The sequence below is a fragment of the Oncorhynchus mykiss genome, chromosome 7, assembly GCF_013265735.2.
Source record: "Oncorhynchus mykiss isolate Arlee chromosome 7, USDA_OmykA_1.1, whole genome shotgun sequence".
In the NCBI taxonomy this organism is placed as follows: domain Eukaryota; kingdom Metazoa; phylum Chordata; class Actinopteri; order Salmoniformes; family Salmonidae; genus Oncorhynchus; species Oncorhynchus mykiss.
In genome coordinates, this window is record NC_048571.1 from 49,659,722 (window position 1) to 49,684,106 (window position 24,385).

Here is a 24,385-nt window from a genome sequence, read left to right on the forward strand (position 1 = left end):
AGTGTGTGTGTGTGTGTGTGTGTGTGTGTGTGTGTGTGTGTGTGTGTGTGTGTGTGTGTGTGTGTGTGTGTGTGTGTGTGTGTGTGTGTGTGTGTGTGTGTGTTTTTTTGATGCATATTTCCGCCAGTTATTTTAATACTTGTTAAAAGTGTTGTTGACTGAGTGTTGACTCAGACAAATGGTGTAATACGTATCTGTTCACAATATAGATGGCACTTAGAGGAAATTATGAATGTACGCACCACAAGAAAAAGCACCCACATTAAAACAGTAAACTTTTAGTAAAGGGAGACAGGAAACTCATTATAGAAAACCCCTTTAATTCTGATAAGACTGTATGTTTATCTAGTGAAGGTACTGCATGTCTGTTCAATGTGTCCAATACTTTCTCTATGTATTTTTCTAAATATCCACTGGGAAGTCTTTCAGTGTGTCAGTGTGGAATCTACGCACAACAAGCAAAGTCAAGTCCACAACCATTCTCAATAGCAGACACAGGACATAAAATAAGTCTCAGATACTGGACCCAGTTGCACTGTTGTTATCTATAATTTATAACAAAAAAAGAGGACTTGGGTCACTGTTGATGCTTGTTTCTTTTGTGAGGCAGTTCTGTACAGTGGTTTAATAATCTTTACAGAAGCCACAGGGATTCCTGTTTTCCAAGCACATCACTGAAGGGTGAATGAGACCAATACTTTCTCATTATGGTCCCGCAAAGTCTATTCCAGAGATCCTCAATGAAATCAAACACTGCAAACAGTCCTATACACAGAGAGGATATTCAACCACTACCTTTGACTAGGAATTCACTGTACTTCATAATCAGGGATAGAACTGAAGAATTCCATGGAAGGATCTCCTTGCAGGATATGTTTACTGTATAAGAGAGCCCTCAAACTGCCTTTTTTATCCTGTATTTACAGTATATATACACACACAAGTATATTATGTACAAAGAAAAAGCTCCAATGAATTACATAGAATGTGCCAACAAAGAACAGTTCTGAATGACATGTCAATCATGGACAGTGACTATGGGCCCCTGGGTTGACCCCTGTGACCTCTGAGTGTCTGTTTGATCAGCGCTGTGTTGTTGTTGTTCCTGTGGGTATTGCGTTGCGTAGGCAGAGTCGACAGCAGTCAGGGTCACTGCCCAGGCTCTGCACAGTCACAACAAAGCTGGCATGCTGAGATGTCGCTTCTAAGATGGACGCCGATGACAAGGATTATTGAAAAAGGTTCAATCGATCCCCACATAATGTCCCTCCAACGTGCCACTGATCCTGTAGGATCCCTTGCTCAGTGGCACTGAGGCTCAGTGAGGATAATACAGTTTACCTTTGGGGAGGCGTTAGTGTCTTCAAATAACGTTTTTACAACCTCTAAATAACCCCTGCTAAGCTGTTTTAGTTTCGAAAGGGAGAAAAAAAGAGCATGTAGGAAATTGGCCGTGGTTGTTGTGGAGGAGAGTCCCGACGTGAGGCTCATTGATCAAAAAGGGATTAGTCTGGTCTAAAATCCTTGGCACCACCCGAGCGAAGCTGTTTTATCTAGGAGGATATCCTTTTTTTGCAGTCACAGGTAATCCAGTTGATGTAATAGTTTTAGTCCGTTCGGAGGGAGGGGATCCTGGCTCGGAGCCTGCAAGGGAGCTCTTTGTTAGGTCCTGGGGTGAATCTGAAACACACAGGGAAGAGGAGAAGAGAAACACACACACACTTAGACAGAACAAAGGCATACAAGTGCGTGAGGATTACACCCCGAGGAATTTCTCCATTCCACATGTCAAAACAAGAGGTCTTTTGAACTGAGAGGCTCATCTCTCTCACCTCCCCTCTGCTGTTATTGCTAAAAACAGACAGCTTTTGTGAGAGTGAGCAACATTGAAACTGAGGTATATTCTCATCCATGAGATATCAGAGAGTGTCGTTGCAAAAACCTTGGTGTGTTTCCATGCTGTGTTTGTCTGCTCTGGGTAATATCACTGTGGCACATTTTCTGCTTTATTACTTCACACTTCTGTACCCATGATCAACGTCATGGAGAAGCCTGTGCTTCCTCAAACAGAACCAGCCAATCATCTCTCAGTATTTCAGCCTGTCTATCTGAGCGCAGTGAAGGGACTTTTGGTTCTGCTAAAAGGGACGTAAGCCTGACTGTCTCCCTGTGGTTTAAATTCAACAACTCTTATTTAGTGTCAGTCGTGAATCTGGCTGGATTTCAATGGCACATTGTGCAGCCCTCAGGCAGCTATAGAAGGCTTTTCAGAGCGTTGAATGAGGTGCTCAGTATGTTCATGATGAACCAGACTGCTACATCTTTACCTGCTGCATCCCCTTTGTCTCGTCTTGGTTACTCACACGGTATGTTTTCCAATGTCGACAGTGTGTCTCAATATATCATTTAAAAGTTCACATCTCCTCAAAAATGTGATATCATTTTTTTATATTTACTAAAAATGCTCATTTACCGAAATCAACAACATTCACGGCAATCAATCTAAAACTTTGACTCTGATAAATCCTGTTTAATAATCAGAAATGAGGACAGAGAATAGGGGACACACCCTGCACAACACCCTGCACAACGTGGAGCTAATAAAACATTTAAAAACCCAGTGGCTCTGGTCTCGCCCTCACACTGCTCACAATGACATTTCCATCCACAGGTCTCTGCTGGTGGTGGCAGCCAGGTGTGTGTGTGTGTGTGTGTGTGTGTGATTGAGACAGGGACAGGGCCCTGGGGGACCCCTCGGGGCCCTGGGCACAGCTCATACTAATAGGTCTGTGTCGTAATTTGGAAATTGTGGGGGTGGATGGTAGAATGATGTGGAGGCTTATAGCTTTTCTCTCTGACAGGTCAGAATGTTCATGCAGTTTGTGAGTGGCCCTGTGTGCACCACCTCTGTCAACCCAACTCTCCTGTCAGAGAGTCCTATGTTAGCATAGTTTTTTATAGTTCACTATCATGGTATAACATTGTGATGACATTCAACATTTTCAAGATTAAGTGCCACCTTTTTTCAAAGCTGGAGTGATATTGATCGTTTTAGACAACATTCACAACCATAAACACCATATAGGAAAGTCTGACTTAGTGTAGCATAACGACTCGATCATTCCCATTCAAATGTAGTTTGACTCAATTTTCTCTTTACCAGGACACAGCCTTACAGTAGCAGGTACCACGTGTACTCTCCCCCTTCTCTAATCTCTATACAGAACTAGCCCCTTTGGTCAGAGAGCTAATCCTCAGGGTGAAGCTGTCCAGCATTTGCATCTGTTTCATCTCTATCAACCAATGAATGGCCAAATGTCACAGTTTGTTCAAGCAGAAAGTGACCTCTAATATAACAAGCACAGTTGTCATTACGCCTGCTTCTCCCACAGAGAGACAGACTGAATCCCACAGAGGTTTGTTACATTATATGCACATGCTGTCATTTCAGCTGTCCTCTGTTCTGTCCCCAGCAGCAGGTAGGGATGGATTGGAAAAGGATTCCCAAACTTTTTTTCCTGTTGGAAACGAAGCCCTCTGCATTCTAATTTACAGGCCACATTAAAATGCAATTTGCATAGACATCAATAAGTAAAAAGAGCCAAGGACAATTGCCTTAGCGAAATAATGTAGACATTCTCTTTCCTTATGTTTCTCGTTAAGTGCTGAACACATCCATTCCATTTGTTGAGGAACTTCTTTGAAAAGCAACGAAACCCCCCCAAGGAACAGAAAACTCCAGACGACAACAACATACATCAAGATCCATTTAATGTGACACTGACAGTGGGTATAGAGCAAAAGAGTAGAAGCAAGCAGAACCACTTTACATGAACCTTCCATCATAAGGCCTACATAACACTGTTATGAGAATGACATGACAGACGACATAAACAGTGAAGGCAGTTGATGTCAGCTTATGACACATCTCTTTATGACACTGCAGGCTCAGCCCTAAACTATGTCTCTCTGTCACCTGGGGCTGCATGGCAAATGGTGCAGCAAAACACAAATGGCAATGCTTTATAGACCAGTACGCCCTCCCCCCCTCTGAGGGCCAAAATGTATCTCTCTCTCTTTAAAGCAGCGGTCAAAATGCAAGCCGAGATCTAACGCTCAGAAAAAAAACAACTTGACTTAAAAAAAAGGATGCCTATGCAACATTAACCAATTAAAACCAGTTCTGCAGCAATGAGGTTTGTGCAGTAGGCTGTAGGCCCAATACATTATCACTGCATACTGGCTAAGCTTGAATTGTCCTGACAATGTTGTTCTTCTAAGACAATTTTGAAATGATGTTTCAACATTTAAGGTGTATAACTCTCCTTCCGCTGAGAAAAGGGGACACAGTCTTCCAGCTGCAGTACTTCTGCCCCGTGCATCAATTTATGTTGTTGAAAAACTCCTCGATGTTAACAAAGACACGCCTCCAATAACAACAACGCAACCTTATCGAAACACTTTGCTTTACTCATTCATTGCAGCTGCAGTGCTGGTTGCAGTGTGAGTGGAATTTGGGAGAACGTGCATTTTATGAACTATTAAACTGTTGAACAAAGTGTTGGCAGTGCTGAATAACAACTTAAACATGACCTTACTCATAAACACAGCAGCTCTTTGCTGTTTTTGTTGAGTCTCCACTCATGGTTTTAAAACTTTTGAAATCTCACATTATGAACTTTGCTGTGCGTTCGATGCTTCCTATTACATTGTGCAGACACTGTGCAGACGCAGTGTTACGAGCTATCTGATTGGTCAGTGGTAGGCCTATAGGTGCACTTGATTTGCTATCTGGGACTGCTGGGTAGGTGGAGTTCTACCTTCAGACACATGCAATGGTTAAAAATGGGAACACTTTGCCTTCCCGGTGCTAGGGCTGCTGAATCAAGTGCACCTAACACCAACAGCGCGAAAAATAAATAAAAAAACAGGAACACAAGGCTTTATCGTTGTTGTTTTTTACGGAAATGTTTGATGCATTAGGTGTTGTTGTGGAATTTGTTAGATATTAGGTTTTGTTGTGGAATTGTTAGATATTACCTCTTAGATACTCTTAGATACTGCTGCACTGTCGGATCTAGAAGCAAGGGCATTTCGCTACGCTCGCAATAACATCTGCTAACCATGTGTATTGGTATTGTTTGATTGGTCAATGGTGGTAGGTTTCACACCTTCAGATGTTATAAATAAAATGAAGGTCTGTTTTTCTCTCTCTTTTATACTGTATCCTGTCCATTGGCGAAAGGTTGTGTGATATATTCTAATTTCCTAGGCTTCTAGGCCCCTGGCCCTATTACGCATCTCTTTGTACTATAACGCTAAATGGAGTCAGATATACTTTCTAATACACTTTGTTAATGTACAAATGACATAGTCTTATCACGGGTCACGTGTGAGTTCTACACTGTATAATATACACAGATCAAATATTACCCCACTACAAAGCCAAAGTTTGTCTTCTACGTTGTCTACTGTTGAAGACAGTTAAAGCAGTAATCAGTAGTTGAAACAATTAGAAAGTGGATAAATGTAACCACTCTCAAATTCATAGACGGAGGTATGTACGCAATGACTGACCATCCATGATATCACAATTCTAGTTCTAACCGTGTTTTGAGGCTACAGTACATGTTTACACTTACTTTGTTTAAAAACATTGGAGTAAAACAAGATCAAATTTTGGGTTCTGATGGGGTATGACAATTGAACTAAGCTCATAAGGCATTTAGAAGTTGCAGTATATTCTTCAACAATCAATGGGTACATATCATTCATTTATAAGTCCAAACATGTATGTAGCAACTATAGACTACCCCTTTAAGCTTACATCAGCTGTCATGTCATTATTATGAAAGCAAAATGCGGACGGATGGTTAATGTAAACTGTTACCAAAAAAATATACACTACCGTTTGTGGGTTCGATTACAGGCTCCAAATGGCCAGAAACAAAGAACTTTCTTCTGAAACTCGTCAGTCTTTTCTTGTTCTGAGAAAGGAAGGCTTCGTTTAATAATACCCGCTGGCCTTCTAGACAGAGTTCCTCTGTCCAGTGTCTGTGTTCGTTTGCCCATCTTAATATTTTATTTTTATTGGCCAGTCTGAGATATGACTTTTTCTTTGCAACTCTGCCTAGAAGGCCAGCATCCCGAAGTCACCTCTTCACTGTTGACGTTGAGACTGGTGTTTTGAAGAATAATATTTAATGAATCTGCCAGTTGAGGACTTGTGAGGCGTCTGTTTCTCAAACTAGACACTCTAATGTACTTGCCCTCTTGCTCAGTTGTGCACCGGGGCCTCCCACTCCTCTTTCTATTCTAGTTAGAGACAGTTTTCACTGTTCTGTGAAGGGAGTAGAACAGTACACAGCGTTGTACGAAATCTTCAGTTTCTTGGCAATTTCTTGCATGGAATAGCCTTCATTTCTCAGAACAAGCCTGTAATCAAACCCGCAAATGTTGAAGCTCCAGATACTCAACTAGTCTAAAGAAGGACAGTTTTATTGCTTCTTTAATCAGAACAACAGTTTTCAGCAGTGCTAAAATAATTGCAAGAGGGTTTTCTAATGATCAATTAGCCTTTTAAAATGATAAACTGATTAGCTAACACAATGTGCCATTGGAACACAGGAGTGATGGTTGCTGATAATGGGCCTCTGTACGTCTATGTAGATATTCCATAAAAAAATCTGCCATTTCCAGCTATAATAGTAATTTACAACAACGTCTACACTGTATTTCTGATGGGCTTTTCTTTCAAAAACAAGGACATTTCTAAGTGACCCCAAACTTTTGAACGGTAGTGTAAGTTGAAAACATGACTTTACTCTGTGGAGTGGTGACAGTTGTTCATTTGATCAATTGATTTATGATTTCTCTTATTCAACACATTTGATGGTGATGCGTCTGTTGCACTTTGCTCTGAACAAGCCTCCCAGATGGGATATATCCTGTTGTGTATTGTGACTGTCTTGAAAAGGTGCCTTCTGGTACTTCTAATAGACAACATGTGGCTCTTGAAACAGCAAAGCATATACTGAATTTACATGCTGAGGCAACAGCTAGGAAACTACCAAAGTATTAGTGAAATGGCTGTTATTAGTTTCTTCTTCTTCTCTCAGCCATGAATGATCCTGGGCTAACAGTCAATCTGTCTGGTGACATGTACTGTCTGTCTGGTAGGGATTCTTGATTATATTGAAGCCTTCACATAATTAGATCCTTATAACAAAAAGGGGCAGGTAAGCAGAATGAAGACAAGATGTTACATTTTAGCTTTTTGTTGTTCTCTCCCTTTCCCATGTAATTGTATGGCGTGAGAAGAAATGGATTGATCTATTTAGCCAATGGAGCGGGTAATGTGGATCTATGCTGGGCGTGTGTTTGGAGGGGTCCCTCCCCAGTTCCCTTCACTGTGACTTCCTCAAACAAAAGGCCTGCCTTGTCTGCTGCTGATAGAGTACAGGCAAGCAGGTCTCCCCCCCTGAAAGACAGCAAGAAAAAATACAGAAAAAAAAGGCTGTCAGGCCCTCGCTTTGTCAGCTTCTTACGTTCAGGCCAATTTAAAAAACGAGTATTAAAGCTGATGTATTTATGTGTGTTTGTGTGTGTGTGTGTGTGTGTGTGGGGGGGGGGGGGGGAGGGGTGGGGGGTGTGCCTGATTGCATTTCACTGAGGCTGTTCAGAGCCAAATGAAACCCTGCAGGTGAAATGAAAAGGGGGGAAGAAAGTCCTGTAGGATTTACTGGAGTATAACGAAACAAATACAGATGAGGTTATTTGCCCTCAATGCAGAAAGAATGAAAGATGTTGATTAAAACAGGAATACAGAGAGGGAAATAAAACCCTTTTAAATGGTCTGTTTTCTATGCTGTCCGCTGATAGTTGTCTAAATGCCCCACGTTAGAGGCAGATCAGGACATAAAGCAGCCTCTGAGAACAACCCACACAACAAGAGGGGCAGGAGACAGACATACCCAAGGGTTTCAGACACACACACACACACACACACACACACACACACACACACACACACACACACACACACACACACACACACACACACACACACACATCCGAGATGAGCAATTCATAATGGGATTGGCAGACTGGGACTATGCACAGTAATCTAATTCACACAGTACCCAGTAGCAAAATAGGACATGAAACAAAGGAGAGAATGGATGAGAGATAGGGACTGATCCTACTATTACACACTGATCTGACCAGAACAGCAAATGGCCAGGGCTGTGTGTGTGTGTGTGTGTGGGGGGGGGGGGGGGGGGGGGGGGGTGTGTGCGTGTGTTGACAGGCGGCATGCATGTCTTTGTATTTCCAGATGTACAGTGCCAGTCAAAAGTTTGGACACACCTACTCAGTCAAGGGTTTTTCTTATATTTTTATATTTTCTACATTGTAGAATAATAGTGAAAACATCAAAACTATGAAATAACAAATATGGAATCCTGTAGGAACCAAAAAAGTGTTAAATCAAAATCAATTTTATATTTGAGATTCTTCAAAGTAGCCACCCTTTCCTTGACAACAGCTTTGCACACTCTTGGGCTTCTCCCAATCAGCTTCACTATGAATGCTGTTCCAGACATCTTGAAGGAGTTCCCACATATGCTGAGCACTTGTTGACTGCTTTTCCTTCATTCTGCCATCCAACTCATCCCAAACCTTCTCAACTGCGTTGAGGTTGAGTGATTGTGGAGGCCAGGTAATCTGATACAGCACTCCATCACTGTCCTTATTGGTCAAATAGCCTTTACATAGCCTGGAGGTATGTTGGGTCATTGTCCTGTTGAAAAACAAATGATAGTCCCGCTAAGCGCCAACCAGATGGGATGACGAATTGCTGCAGAATGCTGTGGTAGCCATGCTGGTTAAGTGTGCCTTGAATTCTAAATAAATCACAGTCACCAGCAAAGCACCCCCACACCATCACACCTCCATGCTTCACGGTGGGAACCACACATGCAGAGATCATCCGTTCATCTACTCTCCTTCTCACAAAGACACGGCAGTTGGAACCAAAGATCTCAGACCAAAGGACAGATTTCCACCAGTCGAATGTCCATTGCTCGTGTTTCTTGGCCCAAGCAAGTCTCTTCTTATTATTGGTGTCCTTTAGGAGGGGTTGCAGTTTCTATATTTGTATTTATTTAACTTTTATTTATACAGGTTTTTCTCATTGAGATAACAATGCTTTTCCCAATAGCAGCAGGGGAACAGAGTTTCAGACAAAACAACATATACTAACACAACATAAAAAAAAACTATAGACACACATACAAGTACAACAATTACATATTACGTAAAAACAAAACACGAATGTCACGACTAGAAAACAGCTGTCCTAAAGACAACTACACTCGTGATATTTACATCGATCAAGTGTTAAAACTCCACCAATGTGACTAGATCATCAAATTTTAAAATGTCCAGGAGAGAATTCCAAAACCACGGAGCTGAGTACCTAAAACTATTTCTACCATGACCTGTTATAATTCTTGGTACTGTTAAAAGCAATTGAGAATGGGACCGTAATTTATATTTATTTATTGACCTGATTAAAAAAGAACAGAGATAAAGTGGCATTTTACCCAGTATGGCTTTTTAAATCAGTGTATACGATTGTTTAAGCCTACGCAAGGTCAATGACGACCAGCCAATGACGCTGTAGAGATCACAATGATGTGATCAACGTGATATACTGAATCAAGTGCTCTCACGGGAGGGGTTGAGGCCTGCATAAATATACTACCGTTCAATAGTTTGGGGTCACTTAGAAATGTCCTTGTATTTGAAAGAAAAACACATTTTTTTGTCCATTATAATAACATAAAATCCATCAGAAATACAGTGTAGACTTTGTAAGTGTAATTGATTATTGTAGCTGATTTTTAATGAAATATCTACATACAGGTACAGAGGCCCATTATCAGCAACCATCACTCCTGTGTTCAAGTGGCACATTGTGTTAGCTATCCAAGTTTATAATTTTAAAAGGCTAATTGATCATTAGAAAACCCTTTTGTAATTATGTTAGCACTGCTGAAAATGTTGTTCTGATTAAAGAAGCAATAAAACTGGCCTTCTTTAGACTGGTTGAGTATCTGGAGCATCAGCATTTGCGTTTGATTACAGGTTCCAAATGGCCAGAAACATATACCTTTCTTCTGAAACTCATCAGTCTATTCTTGTTCTGAGAAATGAAGGCTATTCCATGCAAGAAATTGCCAATAAACTGATGATCTTGTACAACGCTGTGTACTACTCGATTCACAGAACAGTGAAACTGGCTCTAACCAGAATAGAAAGAGGAGTGGGAGGTCCCGGTGCACTACTGAGCAAGAGGACAAGTACATTAGAGTGTATAGTTTGAGAAACTGGCAGGTTAATAAAATATTACCTGCAAAACACCAGTCTCAACGTCAACAGCAAAGAGGCGACTCCGGGATGCTGGCCTTCTAGGCAGAGTTCCTCTGTCCAGTGTCTGTGTTCTTTTGCCCATCTTAATCTTTTCTTTTTATTGGCCAGTCTGAGATATGGCTTTTCTTTGCAACTCTGTCTAGAAGGTTAGCATCCCGGAGTCGCCAATGATTCTATGATTCCATGTTTGTTACTTCATAGTTTTGATGTCTTCACTATTCATTATTCTACAATGTAGAAAATAGTTAAAATAAAGAAAAACCCTGGAATGAGAAGGTGTGTCCAAACTTTTGACTGGTACTGTAGATGAGATAGTTTTTTAATTGTTGACGAACGTAATTTATATTGCGCGTGTTGCATGTGCTGTGTGTGTTTTACTATAATCTTCAGTGGAAGGGAGAGCGCGTAGTATTTGTGTCATTTTGCCTAATTATGCACATTCTGTAAACACACACAGTTGAATATTTTTCACTGAGTATTTGAATTAATGAGAAGCCATTGAACATAAGTCAGTCAGTCACACTCCTATAGTTGTTTAGTGAAGTGCACATGAAGAAAAGCTGGAGAGAGACTAACCTTTACAGAAGCAAGAATGCAGCTCAGTTTCTGTTGAAGCATCCTCTGCATTTTGCTTCCAGAGCTAAAAAGGTGAGTATGGCGCAGTGTTCTGCAAAGAGAGGGTCAAGAGAAAATGTTGATGTGGATATTTAGGAGTATATCCTTTTGTAGAGCCTTTGCCTCTGACCCTAATGCACACACACACACACCCTTCCTGTTCACTGACTTCAGATCACTTCTAGCACTGCACACAGTAATTGATTCATATGAGGTGTTTTTAGGACAGTGGTTCTCAAACCTCTCCTCGGGGATGGCCAGACATTTCAACATTTTGTTGTGGACTTGAATTAACTTCCCTGATTCATGTATTCAACAGGTGCCTGGATAGGTCGTTTAGGTATCAGCTAACCATATCATATGTTTTAGCAATCTGGTGCCCGACGGCACAGTCGATGACGTGTCACGCAACCATTGGTTGATGCATGCAATGTCTGAGCAGAGGAAGGCGACCAGGGATTTGATGATTCGTTGACAATTTGAATCAGGTGTGCTAGCTCTGGAATAGATCAAACACATAGGACGGTAGGGGGTCCCCAAGGAGAGGTTTGTGAACCACTGTTTTGGAAATATGCTTGGCAACGAGAGGGTTCGTCCAAGGTTACATCCAACTTATGAAACGCATTTCACGTTGTTGTCCAAAGAAGGCATTCTGAGAGGCGTTCTTAAAGTTTGCTTACCTTGACAGGCTGGCAAAATCGTACCATCCGGTCAACTTCTTTTCGCTTTTAAGGCTTGGAATAGCATGCAAGTATAGACTGTGTATTGCATAAGCAAGCGGAACAACCTTGAGAAACCCTGTGTGGTCTAACCTTCCCTGGCTGTTCCTGTCACCATTATCACATTAGTCTCTATTTCTATTCAGTCATGGTCACGAATCACTAAGAGAAGCGGGAGGCTGCACCCATAGAATGAATACAAATCTGCCGATCAACCTGTCACAGAGTGTTAGATGAGCTCACTTTATTCCTTTTATTATTTTCATTTCTTACGGCCGATTCTTCATCTTGTTTTTTTACACACTGCCTGGCAGTGGAAAGGCACTTGCTCTTAAGTTTATCTTCTAAAAGAGTTTACCCCTCAGGCAAAAACACGCTGTTTTTCACTGCCTTGCTTACACTTTTCTGGCGCAGGTCATTGGATATTCTGCTTACAGTTTAAAAAGCCCACCTCACTAGAACAAACACAAGCACAATATGTGTCAAGTGCACACTTTATTCCCACTGAACTCTGCTTGAGTTTTGAAAATGTAGGGTTCTTCATATGAAATAACAGGAGACGATTCAGGAGACGATTCAGGAGACGATTACCCAAATGATAGGAATGGGAAAGGAGATGAGCACCTACCACAGTATACCAGTGGATGTACCAAAGCGTTTATATCAGAACTGTCTTGTCTAGCTGCGGTCACTCAGGTTATATTTACAGCCTGATAGGTTGTTGTGGTTGTTGTTGTTGTTGTTGTTTTCTAGTGAGGGCTTCTCACCACGACTCAATTAACCAACAGATTCACATAGCTTATCTGACAAATCCATAGCCATTGTGAGAGAGTAGTCTGTGTGTGCTGTGTTGATGTGTATATGTGATGTGTGCGTGCTGTGTTCAGTGTGATGTGTGTGTTGTCTAGGGCCATAGCAGAGTCTCACCCTTGTGGTCTTGATCTTGTTCCCAGAGGAGCACATCCATCCAGAGTTATCAGGCAGAGTCTTACACTCCTCTCCCTCCAGACACGGCTCCATCTCACACCACCACTTCCCAATCACAATGGACGCTGCCGGGGGGAGAGAGAGACAGAGAGAGAGGGCTGAGTCCAACCTGTCATTACACACAATATTGGTACACAGGCGTGGGCAACAGACACAAACACATTGAGGATAATTCCAGCTTTTCAGTAAGATGAAAAAGTCCTCAAGTGAACAGACTATGGTGATAAGACCCACACACGTTTCTAAATGAATGTTTTCTCATCCTTCCTTGCTCAGAGCAATTTGTACAGTTTGAATCTCGCTGTTGACAATAATGTCTTGCCCAAACAGTGATTAATCATTATTTTGTTTTGATATAGTAGCATTGCATGGAGAAGCAGTAATCTTATTTTTAATCAAAACTAATTGCCTCTCATTAACATCTACAAAATACGTCCTCTAGCTATTAGACAAAACAAACAAGGTTCTTTCCCGTCTTCTCATCGAGATGATGGCGTGTTTGTGTGAGTGAACGTCTGCCTGTGCGTGTGCACCTATTGCATGGCTGCCACAGGAATTCACAGTGTTTTCTGTGACATTCAGACTAGAAAGTATGTGCTTTGTGTCACCCATGTGTTGTTATGCTTCTGTTTTCAGTGATAGAAATGTCTTGTATAGAACCTTCATTCCCATTGAAGGCAATGAGCCAGTCTGGTGTTTGTCCTGCATGATCTTCTTTCCACCCAGAACTGTACTACTGTACTTATTATTCTTTTCTTTTAAATGCACATGTTTAGCATTAGATTAAATGCACCTCTTGGCTTAGCTTACCTTCCTAAAGTTTTCCATTCCCCTTTAACTGGATAGGATTGGAAGTATGCATTTCTGAGTCAAGATAGTCATATTGGGGTTTTCCAACTCACATCCTGTTTCACCTTTCTGGTAATCTGAGTAACCAAGGTTACAGGGTAGCAAGTCTTTGTAAGCACCTCCTTCAAAAATACAGGTCACAGTAAAGCTCCTGTGCATTGTGGTACAAACTGTAGCAACGTACAGAGCAAGAACAGGCTGAACTGTAGCCTACTTTTCAAACACTGGACACACACACACACTCCGAGAAGAACTGACTCATACAGTCGCTGCATTATAGAAACCACAGAGACTCCTCAGTGAAGAATCAGCACTCCCAGGCTGACGCTTCCCCTCCCCCTAAAGATGGCCTAACCGTGTGCTGAAGCTACCAGAGCTAGCAGAGCCCAGAGCAAAGCGTTATCTTCCTCCGCACACCAACCAAACACACATTAACCACAGGCTCCCCCGTGGCTGTTCACCACATACAGCAATTACCACACACTCATCTGTCATGTCTCTTTCTCTCTCTCTCTTTCTCTCTCTCTCCCCGTCTTTCTCACACACTGTGTAGCTTCACTAAATATGCATCCCATCTTAATCACACAGCAATCCCATGTGTGATGGCAGGAAACATTATCTCACCATGAGGTCTTGCTGAGATGCTGCAATGTTTGTTTCCATGCTATTCTAGTTAAGCCAGGGCTGAGCTGGACAAACACCATCAACTGTATAAAGTCTGGTGCTCCAGGCAGACGCGTCTGATCGTTTTGTGCTGCAATGAGCCTGTTTTCTACTTACCTCCTGGTTTTTGTTATGAATAGCAGAACCTGGAAACATTGAGAAGGATTTATATTCAACACTTTCAATGCAGAATCCACTGAATTGAAAATGGTAAAGTAATACCTGCAAAGAAAAAAAAAATATTATTTGGAATGGAAAAGAGAGACAGTGACGGAGAAAAGAGAAGGAGAGAGAGGGAGAGCTGATATTAAAATGCTGCTTCACCAGAGGGGTTGAAAGATGACCTGTAATTTGCATGAAAGATGAATGGTATTTACTATACTCCATGAAACATTGATTTCTCCTCACATTGTGTGCTGAGCGTCTACATCTGTGTTAGTCATTTCTATAGGGCCAGTCAATTGTATGTGCCTGTCGAACATGTCTCAGAGACACTAACTCTGCCCTTATTATAAACAGCATAATGGCTGCAAGATATATAAATAGCGGCCTCCCGGGTGGCGCAGTGGTTAAGGGCGCTGTACTGCAACGCCAGTAACGCTGTACTGCAACGCCAGAGTCCCTGGGTTCGAGCCCAGGCTCTGTCGTAACCGGCTGCGACCGGGAGGTCCGTGGGGCGACGCACAATTGGCCTAGCGTCGTCCGGGTTAGGGAGGGCTTGGTCGGTAGGGCGCACCAGCGACTCCTGTGGCAGGCCGGGCGCAGTGCGCGCTAACCAAGGTTGCCAGGTGCACATTGGTGCGGGTACTGCTGGGACGCATGACTTTCAACCTTCGTCTCTCGCGAGCGAGTACGGGAGTTGTAGCGATGAGACAAGATAGTAGCTACTACAACAATTGGATACCATGAAATTGGGGAGAAAAAAGGGGTAATTTAAAAAATATATATATATATATAAATAGCTCCAAGTCATTTCTACCACCGTTACAGTACCTTAGAGACAAGATGTCTATTGATAAGACAGTGGCAGACTTCTCCATCTCATTCATAAGGTCATCATCGTAAAAGCTAAACTGATACAATTTGAACCCTTCTGTGTGATCCAGTATGTGTAGGGGGTTAAAGTGTAGGGGCTAAAGGAGAGGCTCCGGGTTAACATGGAGCTCCAGATCTATTGAATCCAGGCCAGGACATGTCTCTCATGGCAGCTGGAAAAGTTCCATTCTATGGGCTGGGATCCCTCACCACCCATCATCCACCATCCACTCCACCCCTTTCCCCCTTTCCCACTACCAACACTAAAGTCACAACCACAGCGACTTCATGACCCCTCCTGTTTCCCCTCCTCTCCTGACAAGAACTATGGAGGGGATGTGAATTATTAAATCAGGACGGTGGTCCCTGGGTAAATTACAGTGCAAGTCATACTTATTTTTCCTCTATGGCCTCCCGAATCTTACTACTTTTGCACACAATGTACATTGTGTTTTCTATTGTGTTATTGACTGTAAAGTTTGTTTATCCCATTGGTATTCTGTGTTGTTTTTGTCGCACTGCTTTGCTTAATCTTGGCCAGGTCACAGTTGTAAATGAGAACTTGTTCTCAACTGGCCTACCTGGTTAAATAAAGGTGAAATAAAATCAAATAAAATATCATTGGCACAATCATGATGTATCAAATTCTGCATTAGAGGTCTTCATGGGACCGAAACATTTTCTATGTCACGGGTCTGAGAGTCTGATATGATTGTCATGGGTCTCGGGTATGTGTAATTGTAACTGACTTGTAGTGTCAGTCAATTAACTGACTTAATTGACTGACACTACTCTGAGTAAGTGAGTGAGTGAGTGACACTGGGAGCAGGGAGAAGACGCAATAGTAGATAGCTGCCAAAGCTAGGATATTAATCATTCAATATGATTACATTGTGCCTGTCTTGACTGCATCAAACCAGGAGGAGCTACTTAAGCTAGCTAGCTAGACTAATTCCGGCTGCATGCACTTTCTCGTCCTACACAGTTACAAACAACAACATCTCAATTCAGAATATTAAGTAGCAGCCTAACATTTGGCTCTTGGTTGTTGTAGCCTATCCTCAGTGGTGGAAAAAGTACCCAATTGTCATATTTGAGTAAAAGTGTCAGGTGCGTGAATGAGGACCCAAAAGCGAATTAACAAACAGAGTTTCTTTAATGATGAACACACGTGGGCTCAGATGGACAGGTAGATTCCGACAGGACAGGACAAGGTTGGAGCAAACACGATGATAGTCTGGTTCAGGCATGAGACACACAAACAAGAATCCGACAAAGACAGGAGCAGAAACAGAGAGAGATATAGGGACCTAATCAGAGGGAAAAAGGGAACAGGTGGGAAAAGGGGTGAATGAGGTAGTCAGAGAAGACAAGGAACAGCTGGGGGAAAGAGGGACAGAAACGGTAACCTAGTACGACCAGCAGAGGGAGACAGGGTGAAAGGAAAGGACAGAAAGACACAACATGACAATACATGACAGTACCCCCCCACTCACCGAGCGCCTCCTGGCGCACTCGAGGAGGAAACCTGGCGGCAACGGAGGAAATCCTCGATCAGCGCACGGTCCAGCACGTCCCGAGAGGGAACCCAACTCCTCTCCTCAGGACCGTACCCCTCCCAATCTACGAGGTACTGGTGACCACGGCCCCGAGGACGCATGTCCAAAATCCTACGGACCCTGTAGATGGGTGCGCCCTCGACAAGGATGGGGGGGGGGGGGGAAGACGAGCGGGGGCGCGAAGAACGGGCTTGATACAGGAGACATGGAAGACCGGGTGGACGCGACGAAGGTATCGCGGAAGAAGAAGTCGAACTGCGACAGGATTAATGACCCGAGAAATACGGAACGGACCAATGAACCGCGGGGTCAACTTGCGAGAAGCCGTCTTAAGGGGAAGGTTCTGAGTGGAGAGCCAAACTCTCTGACCGCGACAATATCTAGGACTCTTAGTTCTACGCTTATTAGCAGCCCTCACAGTCTGCGTCCTATAACGGCAAAGTGCAGACCTGACCCTCTTCCAGGTGCGCTCGCAACGTTGGACAAAAGCCTGAGCGGAGGGGACGCTGGACTCGGCGAACTGAGATGAGAACAGCGGAGGCTGGTACCCGAGGCTACTCTGAAAAGGAGATAGCCCGGTCGCAGACGAAGGAAGCGAGTTGTGGGCGTATTCTGCCCAGGGGAGCTGTTCTGACCAAGACGCAGGGTTGCGAAAAGAAAGACTGCGTAAGATGCGACCAATAGTCTGATTGGCCCGTTCTGCTTGACCGTTAGACTGGGGGTGAAAGCCGGAAGAGAGACTGACGGAAGCCCCAATCAAACGGCAAAACTCCCTCCAAAATTGAGACGTGAATTGCGGACCTCTGTCCGAAACGACGTCTGACGGAAGGCCATGAATTCTGAAAACATTCTCGATGATGATTTGTGCCGTCTCTTTAGCAGAAGGAAGCTTAGCAAGGGGAATGAAATGAGCCGCCTTAGAGAACCTATCGACAACCGTAAGAATAACAGTCTTCCCCGCTGACGAAGGCAGTCCGGTGACAAAATCTAAGGCGATGTGAGACCACGGTCGAGAGGGAATGGGAAGCGGCCTGAGACGGCCGGCAGGAGGGGAGTTACCGGACTTAGTCTGCGTGCAGACCGAACAAGCAGCCACGAAACGACGCGTGTCATGCTCCCGGGTGGGCCACCAAAAACGCTGGCGAATGGAAGCAAGCGTACCCCGAACGCCAGGGTGGCCGGCTAACTTGGCAGAGTGAGCCCACTGAAGAACGGCCAGACGAGTAGGAACGGGAACGAAAAGAAGGTTCCTAGGACAAGCGCGCGGCGACGGAGTGTGAGTGAGCGCTTGCTTTACCTGCCTCTCAATTCCCCAGACAGTCAACCCGACAACACGCCCCTCAGGGAGAATCCCCTCGGGGTCAGTGGAGGCTACTGAAGAACTGAAGAGACGAGATAAAGCATCAGGCTTGGTGTTCTTAGAGCCCGGACGATAAGAAATCACGAACTCAAAACGAGCGAAAAACAGCGCCCAACGCGCCTGACGCGCATTAAGTCGTTTGGCAGAACGGATGTACTCAAGGTTCCTATGGTCAGTCCAAACGACAAAAGGAACGGTCGCCCCCTCCAACCACTGTCGCCATTCGCCTAGGGCTAACCGGATGGCGAGCAGTTCGCGGTTACCCACATCATAGTTACGTTCCGACGGCGACAGGCGATGAGAAAAATACGCGCATGGGTGGACCTTGTCGTCAGAGAGGGAGCGCTGAGAAAGGATGGCTCCCACGCCCACCTCTGACGCGTCAACCTCGACAACGAACTGTCTAGAGACGTCAGGTGTAACAAGGATAGGAGCGGATGTAAAACGATTCTTGAGGAGATCAAAAGCTCCCTGGGCGGAAACGGACCACTTAAAGCACGTCTTGACAGAAGTAAGGGCTGTGAGAGGAGCTGCCACCTGACCGAAATTACGGATGAAACGACGATAGAAGTTCGCGAAGCCGAGAAAGCGCTGCAGCTCGACGCGTGACTTAGGGGCGGGCCAATCAATGACAGCTTGGACCTTAGCGGGATCCATCTTAATGCCTTCAGCGGAAATAACAGAACCGAGAAATGTGACGGAGGAGGCATGAAAAGTGCACTTCTCAGCCTTCACAAAAAGACAATTCTCTAAAAGGCGCTGGAGGACACGTCGAACGTGCTGAACATGAATCTGGAGTGACGGTGAAAAAAATCAGGATATCGTCAAGGTAAACGAAAACAAAGATGTTCAGCATGTCTCTCAGGACATCATTGACTAATGCCTGAAAGACAGCTGGAGCGTTAGCGAGGCCGAAAGGAAGAACCCGGTATTCAAAGTGCCCTAACGGAGTGTTAAACGCCGTCTTCCACTCGTCCCCCTCCCTGATGCGCACGAGATGGTAAGCGTTACGAAGGTCCAACTTAGTGAAAAACCTGGCTCCCTGCAGGATCTCGAAGGCTGAAGACATAAGAGGAAGCGGATAACGATTCTTCACTGTTATGTCATTCAGCCCTCGATAATCTATGCAGGGGCGCAGAGACCCGTCCTTCTTCTTGACAAAAAAAACCCCCGCTCCGGCGGGAGAGGAGGAGGGGACTATGGTACCGGCGTCAAGAGCTACAGACAAATAATCCTCGAGAGCCTTACGTTCGGGAGCCGACAGAGAGTATAGTCTACCCCGGGGGGGAGTGGTTCCCGGAAGGAGATCAATACTACAATCATACGACCGGTGTGGAGGAAGAGAGGTGGCCCTGGACCGACTGAACACCGTGCGCAGATCGTGATATTCCTCCGGCACCCCTGTCAAATCACCAGGCTCCTCCTGTGAAGAAGAGACAGAGGAAACAGGAGGGATAGCAGACATTAAACATTTCACATGACAAGAGACGTTCCAGGAGAGGATAGAATTACTAGACCAATTAATGGAAGGATTATGACAAACTAGCCAGGGATGGCCCAAAACAACAGGTGTAAAAGGTGAACGAAAAATTAAAAAAGAAATGGTTTCGCTATGATTACCAGAAACAGTGAGGGTTAAAGGTAGCGTCTCACGCTGAATCCTGGGGAGAGGACTACCATCCAGGGCGAACAAGGCCGTGGACTCCCTTAACTGTCTGAGAGGAATGTCATGTTCCCGAGCCCAGGTCTCGTCCATAAAACAGCCCTCCGCCCCAGAGTCTATTAAGGCACTGCAGGAAGCTGACGAACCGGTCCAGCGTAGATGGACCGACAAGGTAGTGCAGGATCTTGAAGGAGAGACAGGAGTAGTAGCGCTCACCAGTAGCCCTCCGCTTACTGATGAGCTCTGGCTTTTACTGGACATGAAGTGACAAAGTGACCAGCAGAACCGCAATAGAGACAGAGGCGGTTGGTGATTCTCCGTTCCCTCTCCTTAGTCGAGATGCGGATACCTCCCAGCTGCATAGGCTCAGCTCCCGAGCCGGCAGAGGAAGATGGTAGTGATGCGGAGAGGGGGGCAACGGAGAACGCGAGCTCCTTTCCACGAGCTCGGTGACGAAGATCAACCCGTCGCTCAATGCGAATAGCGAGTTCAATCAAGGAATCCACGCTGGAAGGAACCTCCCGGGAGAGAATCTCATCCTTTACCTCTGCGCGGAGACCCTCCAGAAGACGAGCGAGCAAAGCCGGCTCGTTCCAGCCACTGGAGGCAGCAAGAGTGCGAAACTCAATAGAGTAGTCTGTTATGGATCGATTGCCTTGACATAGGGAAGACAGGGCCCTGGAAGCCTCCTCCCCAAAAACAGATCGATCAAAAACCCGTATCATCTCCTCCTTAAAGTCCTGATACTGGTTAGTACACTCAGCCCTTGCCTCCCAGATTGCCGTGCCCCACTCACGAGCCCGTCCAGTAAGGAGAGATATGACGTAGGCGACACGAGCAGTGCTCCTGGCGTAAGTGTGGGGCTGGAGAGAAAACACAATATCACACTGGGTGAGGAACGAGCGGCATTCAGTGGGCTCCCCAGAGTAACACGGCGGGTTATTGATTCTGGGCTCCGGAGATTCGAAAGCCCTGGAAGTGGCCGGTGGATCGAGGCGGAGATGGTGAACCTGTTCTGTGAGGTTGGAGACTTGGGTGGCCAGGGTCTCAACGGCATGTCGAGCAGCAGACAATTCCTGCTCGTGTCTGCCTAGCATCGCTCCCTGGATCTCGACGGCTGAGTGGAGAGGATCCGAAGTCGCTGGGTCCATTCTTGGTCGGATTCTTCTGTCAGGTGCGTGAATGAGGACCCAAAAGCGAATTAACAAACAGAGTTTCTTTAATGATGAACACACGTGGGCTCAGATGGACAGGTAGATTCCGACAGGACAGGACAAGGTTGCAGCAAACACGATGATAGTCTGGTTCAGGCATGAGACACACAAACAAGAATCCGACAAAGACAGGAGCAGAAACAGAGAGAGATATAGGGACCTAATCAGAGGGAAAAAGGGAACAGGTGGGAAAAGGGGTGAATGAGGTAGTCAGAGAAGACAAGGAACAGCTGGGGGAAAGAGGGACAGAAACGGTAACCTAGTACGACCAGCAGAGGGAGACAGGGTGAAAGGAAAGGACAGAAAGACACAACATGACAATACATGACAAAAAGTAACGATACCTTAATAGAAATTGACTCAAGTAAAAGTGAAAGCCACCCAGTAAAATAATAAAGTAACCCAGTAAAATACTACTCGAGTAAAAGTCTAAAAGTATTTGGTTTTGATACTTAAGTTAGCTTAAGTATCAAAAGTAAATGTAATTGCTAAAATATACTTAAGTATCCAAAGTTACAGTAAAATAATTTATAATTATGAATAATGAATAATTTAAAATTCTTTATATTAAGCAAATCAGACAGCACAATTGTATTTTTTATTTTATTTACGGATAGCCAGAGGCACACTGCAACACTCAGAAATAATTTACAACCAAAGTATTTGTGTTTACTGATTCTGCCAGATCAGTGGCATTAGGTAAAACCAGGGATGTTCTCTTGAGAAGTGTGTGAATTGGATCATTTTCTGTCCTGTTTAGCATTCAAAATGTAACGAGTACTTTTGGCTGTCAGGGAAAATGTTTTTTTGGAGTAAAAAGTACATTATTTTCTTTAGAAATGTAGTGAATTAAAAGTTGTCAAAAATATCGATAGTAAAGTACAGATACCCCCCAAAACGAATTAAATAGTACTTTAAAGTATTTTTACTTAAGTACTTTACACCACTGCCTATCCATCTCCATTAACTTTTAATTCCATAATTTTAATTCCATGTTCCATTGATTATATATCTCCTAACTTTTGCCACACATGGAGGCTCCGTGACTCCATGCCGCTTTGATGACGTATGATTGGCCAACAACAACAACAAGCTACACGGGCGACGCGTCACTATCGTGAAAAGCAAAAGCAGCAGAATGAAGTATACAATTTCTCTCTTTCTACTGCTGCAGTCGCGTTTGGATCTGTATGGATCCATCTGAACAAGTCAGTTAAAACTACACATACCTGAGACCTGTGACAATCATATAAGATCCGACTCAGAGCGTGACAATACTTAGAATTCTGGATTCGGACCCCCTTGGTACAAGTGGATCCGTGAAGACCTCTGTTCCACATGACATCTCTTCTACATCTCTTAAAGCATAATCCACCTTTACATTGAGGTTAAGTGACGTGCGGTGCAATAAATACACTAACAAAAAAACATTGAAATCATAGGACAAGACAGACATCACAACACAGAAGCACAGGGACATTATGACAAACACAAAGTCAATACAGAAAAACATGGGCCAGCATGAGTCAACATGGGCCAGCATCTCTGTGGAACGCTTTCAAGACCTTGTAGAGACCAATTGTGTTAGTCCTTTCATCGAATTGAGGCTGTTCTGAGGGCAAAAGGGGGTGCAAGTCAATATTAGGAAGGTGTTCTTAATGTTTTGTAAACTCAGTGTAGAACGCATATGATGAGAGGTGTAAGGGGAAAACCTGGCAGAATGACAGAATGATAAAGCATGTCTCGATTCTCAAGGGCTCCCTTGCATGCTGACCTGTAGATGACGTCCCCATAGTCAAGCATCCACACAGGGGTAGTTACAGTGTGTGATAGATTGAACCTAACACATGTCTGACAGGTAACACAATGTTACACAATGTTTGAACGCGTTGACAGATGAGCAAACATAATTGAATGTTGTCCCAGTTGAGTTTTGAGGGCATGCCTGAAGTTTCAATGGATAGTTAAAGCTGCAATGTGTACATTTTTGGGTGACCTGACCAAATTCACATAGAAAGTTATAGATATGTCATTCTCAATTAAAGCACGTCTAAGAAGTGGTAGGTATGTTCTATCTGCGCTACTTCTATGCTTTGGGTTCTTAAGTTTTGTTTTTGAGTATTTTACTTTAGGTTTTGTACACCAGTTTCAAACAACTGAAAATACATTATTTTTGGGTATTGAAAATATGTTTCACAGCAGTTTAGATGGCACATTGATTCTCTACACTATACATGAACTGGACTTACTTGAAATTAATCAAGCCAAAAATGTACATTTTCCAATGTTTTTGTCTTATGTCTTGGCTTTTCTTCAGGGTTTGGGGGCATGGGATCAATAGTTCACACTGGGTAACGGGGAACTCTCCCTGCCTCCCTCTGCCTCTCTCTAACGCCCCTCTGGCCCTCCAGTGCCTCTCTGTCTGGCACCATGTCCCTCCAGCCTCTAATAGTCAGAAACACTCTTCTACTCCAATCAATCTACAGTACCTCAACAATCGGTGTCTGTGTCTCTAACCCATCACTCATTCATTTCCAAATCAATCAGTCATGGGAGTGCTATCTCACCAGACCAGTAACAAACCCCCAAACTGGGTATAATGAGCTGATTGTTTTAATGAAGAGGCCTGATCAGTCCTTACACAGAGAGATGAGCCTGGCTGAAGTCCCAGGGAGACTAGCCATTTTGTTATGGCAGTAATAAGGCTGGGGAAGGTCAACAGAGCTGGAATAATGAAGCCAGTGTGTGATTATGGAGGGGCCGAGACAGAGACCCTAGATCTGAGGTCAGTTTCACAAGCCATTATTTTGTATTAATCGCAGCTCTGCACATTACCAGACTGGCTCTTGATTAGCTATACAGACACTATTGTTTGGCCTCTCAATTATTACATGTCCAAGATTTTACACTCATAATGACTACCCAGGGACTACAGCCTGTATTTATGGAATTTGAAAGTGTATATTTGCGTGTGTGAGTGTATGTGTGTGTGTGTGTAATGTACAGTGGGGAGAACAAGTTTTTGATACACTGCCAATTTTGCAGGTTTTCCTACTTACAAAGCATGGAGAGGTATGTAGTTTTGATCATAGTTACACATCAACTGTGAGAGACGGAATCTAAAACAAAAATCCAGAAAATCACATTGTATGATTTTTAAGTAATTAATTAGCATTTTATTGCATGACATAAGTATTTGATCACCTACCAACCAGTAAGAATTCCGGCTCTCACAGACCTGTTAGTTTTTCTTTAAGAAGCCCTCCTGTTCTACACTCATTACCTGT

At 44.0% G+C, this 24,385-nt stretch overlaps 1 protein-coding gene across 3 annotated transcripts in view; it reads right to left on the reverse strand.

Moving 5' to 3' along the window:
• Positions 1-300: 300 nt before the first annotated feature.
• Positions 301-24,385, reverse strand: part of LOC110527961 (chemokine-like protein TAFA-1) — a 276,554-nt gene continuing 252,469 nt past the window's right edge. The window contains exons 4-6 of one of the 3 annotated variants that reach the window (XR_005052595.1): positions 12,696-12,820; positions 11,011-11,101; positions 301-1,680 (exon numbers count right to left, since the gene is read on the reverse strand). Coding sequence is in view for 1 of the 3 variants with exons in the window: in XM_021609612.2 (XP_021465287.1) it covers positions 1,663-1,680; positions 12,696-12,820 (143 nt within the window). In the remaining 2 variants the exon portion in view is untranslated. Of the gene's footprint in view, positions 1,681-6,730; positions 7,481-11,010; positions 11,102-12,695; positions 12,821-24,385 lie in introns of those variants that run through there. The other 2 variants (XR_005052596.1, XM_021609612.2) reach the window with 2 other exon arrangements.